Here is a 4,588-nt window from a genome sequence, read left to right on the forward strand (position 1 = left end):
GGTTTTGCTTCCACGAGAGGCACGGTTGTGATTTCGCGAGAGGCACGGGCGTGCCTCTTTCGGAAAGGGAAAAAACCGTGCTCCCGGTTCGGTTTTTTCGCCTGATTTTTTCGTCCGTTTTTTCTGAAAAAAAATTCGTCAAAACATATCAACATGGGATCTAATTTTGAAGATCTTGACGCGAAGAATTCAATGATGAAAACGGTTCGAGATTTGGACGCACGGTTTAAGAGATAAAACGTTTTGAATAAACGGATTTACGAAAAAAGGAAAAACTCCCAGGTTGCGACAAGTGGCGCGCTCCATGTGCGCCACTTGTCGTGACCTGGGAAAGTGGAGTGTTCTTTACCACGAGTACTCCTTAATTAATTAGTGATTTCGAAGTTTGCCTCCGGGTTGTGTAAATATTTTACTGTAGGCTGTAGCGTAACTAATTTACTAGTAGATGATGATTAAGCAAGATGCCTGAGGTGGTTACCATTGCATTACACTGTGTTGATTGGCCAACTGATTACGAAGTATATGTCAGCTATTTCCTACTGATGACGATCCATTGACTCACTCCGGTTTTGCAAGGTGTCCCAGAACTGAAATTGCGTGCAGCTTTTCCATTGGCTGATGTGCCGAGCCCGCAAGGCACCACCTTGTGTATATTGTATAGTGTCCATACAGTGAGATTGTCTAGACCATTTGTCTAGAGAGTCAGCGCTACAGATCATCAAACCAAGAGCTGACTGAAATTAACTTTTGCCAATATAACCACCACCAGTGCATTATAGTACACTGTTGCCGCAGAACCATGGACAGGACAACTGGACAAGTGGTGTGAAAAGCCAATCTTTGCTCGTCAGCTTTCTTTGAGCTCAAGCATCAGAGTTCCAGTCAGATTCAACCAAACCGACCGACTAAACTCCTCGTGATGCTTATACAATAATCAGATCACAGCAACGGAACCTCCAGTGAACACTAGTTTATTACACGATGCTTAATTACCTCCCAAGAAATTCCATCTCATCTTCTTAGATCACCGTGGATGCATAAAATAAACCTGTTTGACTTGACCTGATCACTCCGTAGTACATATGAACAGTGATCTTCACTAACCTGTCCAAATCAACAACATTCTAGTGATGGTACGGTCGATGAGACCCTTCGTCCTGGTGCTTTTGATCACTGTCAGTGGTTTGAGCTTGTTGCTCCCATGCCCGCCAGCCGTCGCGGCGGCGCGCGAGAGCCTCGTCCGGGGCGCCTCTATTGCCGTCGAGGACTATGCCACCGACTTCCTGCGCTCGCCGGGCGGCACCTTCGCCTGCGGCTTCTACCGCGTCTCCTCCACCGTTTTCACCTTCTCCATCTGGTTCACGCGCGCCAAGGAACGCTCCGTCGTCTGGACCGCCGATCGCACGCGGCCTGTCCACAGCACGGGCTCGCGCCTCACGCTAGATAAGCGCGGTGGCGCGCTCATCCTCACCGACTACGACGGCGAGCCGGTGTGGAACTCCACCGTGGCCGGCGCTCCGACGGCCTCGCGCGCCCAGCTCCGCGACACCGGCAACCTCGTCGTGGAGGACGCCGACGGGAGAGCGCTCTGGCAGAGCTTCCACTTCCCCACGGACACGCTGCTGCCCACGCAGCGCCTCACCGCGACGACTCGCCTGGTGTCGTCGCGCGACGACAGGCTGCTCTCCTCCGGCTACTACAGCCTCGGGTTCAGCGACTACGCCATGCTCTCCCTCTTCTACGACAACGGCAACTTCTCCAGCATCTACTGGCCCAACCCCTACAACAACTACGTCGCCAACAACCGCAGGATCTACAACTTCACCCGCGAGGCCGCCATGGACGCGCTCGGCAACTTCCTCTCGAGCGACAACGCCAACTTCCAGGCGGCCGACCTCGCCGCCGCCGGTGTCCGGAGGCGGCTCACGCTCGACGCCGACGGCAACCTCAGGGCGTACAGCCTGGACGCGGCGACGGGGACGTGGGCGGTGTCGTGGATGGCGTTCCGCAACCCCTGCACCATCCACGGCGTCTGCGGCGCCAACGCGGTGTGCCTCTACGCGCCGGCGCCTTCGTGCGCCTGCGCGCCGGGGCACGAGCGAACCGACCCCGGCGACTGGACCAGGGGGTGCCGGCCGACTTTCCGGCAGCGCCAGTGCGGGAAGCCGACGCGGACGCCGACGAGGCTGATGGCACTGCCGCACTCCGACTTCTGGGGCTACGACCTCAACGACGGCGAGATCATGCCGTTGGCGGAGTGCGCCAGGAGGTGCCGCACCAACTGCGCATGCGTCGCGTTCCAGCACAAGGCCAACATGGAGTGCTACCTCAAAAGCGTCCTCTTCAACGGCAGGACGTTCCCCGGCTTGCCGGGGACGGTGTACATCAAGGTCCCGGTCGACTTCGTCGTCCCGGAGTTCCACGTCCACCAATGGCAAGCGCACGTACACGGCGGCCTTGCCATCCTTGAGGAGAACATCACCGGCTGCGGCGACCGCGCCGCTCAGGAGGTCCTCCTCAACGCCTCCGCCTTGTCACACAAGCACGTCGGTGACGCCGCGGGGAAACCGGTGTGGCCGTACCTGTACGGGTTCCTGTCGGCGCTGCTCGTCGTGGAGGCCGTTGTCATTGGGCTCGGCTGCCTGCTCTTCTCCAGGAAGGGACTGTTCACGCGGTCTTCCCCGGTGTACCCCATGGACGAAGGCTACAGACTCATCCTCCTCACCACAAGTTTCCAGAGATACAGCTACGCTGCGATCAAGAAGGCCACGGGGAACTTCGCCGACGAGATCGGCCGCGGCGGGTCTGGCGTGGTGTACAGGGGCGTTCTCGACGACGGCCGGATCGTGGCCGTCAAGGCGCTGACGACGAGCGTGAGCCGCTCCCACGGGGAGGAGGAGTTCCAGGCGGAGCTGAGCGTGATCGGCAGGATCTACCACAAGAACCTGGTGAGGATCATCGGCTGCTGCTCCCAAGGCAAGCACCGCATCCTCGTCTCCGAGTTCATCGAGAACCGCTCGCTCGCCACGATGTTGTTCTTGGACGAAGACGGCGACGGTGACGGCGGCGATGATCACGACGACGTCCTCGGGTGGAGCCAGCGGTTCCGGATCGCCGTCGGCGTGGCCAGGGGCCTCGCCTATCTGCACAGCGAGTGCCTCGAGTGGATCATCCACTGCAACATGAAGCCGGAGAACATATTGCTGGACCGTGATCTGGAGCCCAAGATCACCGACTTCGGGCTCGCCAAGCTGCTGGACCGCCGCCCCCTCGGGTCCGCCTCTCGCCTAGTGCGGGAGGCGAACCCGTCGCGGCGGATCAGGGGGACGAGGGGGTACATGGCGCCGGAATGGGTGTCGAGCCTGGCCATCAGCGACAAGGTCGACGTGTACAGCTTCGGCGTGGTGCTGCTGGAGCTGGTGAAAGGGGTCAGGGTGGCGGACGGCGACCAGAATACGGACGTCAGGGCCGTGGCCAAGGCTGTGAGCGAGAAGATGCATTCCGGCAGCGTGGATGATCTTGTGGATGGCCGGCTCGCCGGCGACTTTAACCGCGCGCAGGTGAAGGTGGTGGTTGGTGTTGCCTTGTCGTGCTTGGAGGAGGACAGGAACCGGCGGCCGAGCATGAGCGCGGTGGTGCAGGCGCTCGTCTCCGTTGAAGATGCGTGAACCCAAAGGTGATCTGCGCCCTTCTCCTTGGAACAGACGACGTCTACTTTATTTATTTTATTTTGGCCGATCAGTAATTCGTGTACTCAACACTTTTGCTCACTCTTGGTGATAACCGTATTCTCCGAAAACTCCATAAAATACTGTGCTGCCAAACGTAGTCTTTGCTTTGCCCCAAAAGTGCCCATCATTCAGCGTACAAAATATTGACCGAAAGTAACTGTAGCAAATATTGAACTTGTATTAAACTCCCTCCGTCTGGAAATGCTTGTCGGCGAAATGGATTTATCTATGGGATAATTAAGTTGGTGAAAATGCTTGGACACCACATGCATTTGAATGAACAGAAAAATATAGAAAAATAGCAGAAAAGTTAAATCATTCTAAAATTTTAACAAACATGGTCGAGTGTTGTACTCGCATGTGTTTTCATGAAGAAACATGATGTTTTAGGCGAAAAAGACAAAATCGAACCTCCAAAACATTCTTTGTAGAGCATCGGTTCTGTCTTTTCTTTTGTTTTCTTTTCCCAGAGCACGATTTCATTTTTCACGAAAATTCGAGCATGGGAACCGATGACGTTTGTTAAAAGTATTTTTTTAACTCTTTGGTGCAGTTGTTGTTTATCTGGTGCCATTGCACCTAGGAGCCAAACGTCCGCGTTGGTGAGTTTGGGATCAAAATGTTTGGTTGTTTATTCAAAGGTTTACATGATTTTCATGGAGTTGCATGCTTTGTTATCCTTGTTGTAGGATTTTCACCTTTTTCACAATAATGATGAGCGCTTCCTCGACAGGGGCTACCCTTCTCCACCAAGCATGCATATAACCTTTTAACGCTAGAAGAAGGCAATTTTTTTTGCTAATGTTGATCTAATTTTGGCTATAAAGTTGCACCAAAGAGAACAATCTTTGCACGGT

General features: G+C 54.9%; 1 protein-coding gene across 1 annotated transcript; it reads left to right on the forward strand.

Moving 5' to 3' along the window:
• The first annotated feature begins 837 nt into the window (after positions 1–837).
• On the forward strand, positions 838–4,337 carry LOC109773147 (putative receptor protein kinase ZmPK1). Its single transcript, XM_020331845.4, has 2 exons — positions 838–3,676; positions 4,285–4,337. The coding sequence occupies exon 1, from the start codon at positions 1,131–1,133 to the stop codon at positions 3,666–3,668; it is 2,538 nt and encodes an 845-aa protein (XP_020187434.1). The 5' UTR covers positions 838–1,130; the 3' UTR covers positions 3,669–3,676; positions 4,285–4,337.
• The last annotated feature ends 251 nt before the right edge of the window (positions 4,338–4,588 follow it).

This window comes from Aegilops tauschii, chromosome 4, assembly GCF_002575655.3.
Source record: "Aegilops tauschii subsp. strangulata cultivar AL8/78 chromosome 4, Aet v6.0, whole genome shotgun sequence".
Lineage (NCBI taxonomy): Eukaryota > Viridiplantae > Streptophyta > Magnoliopsida > Poales > Poaceae > Aegilops > Aegilops tauschii.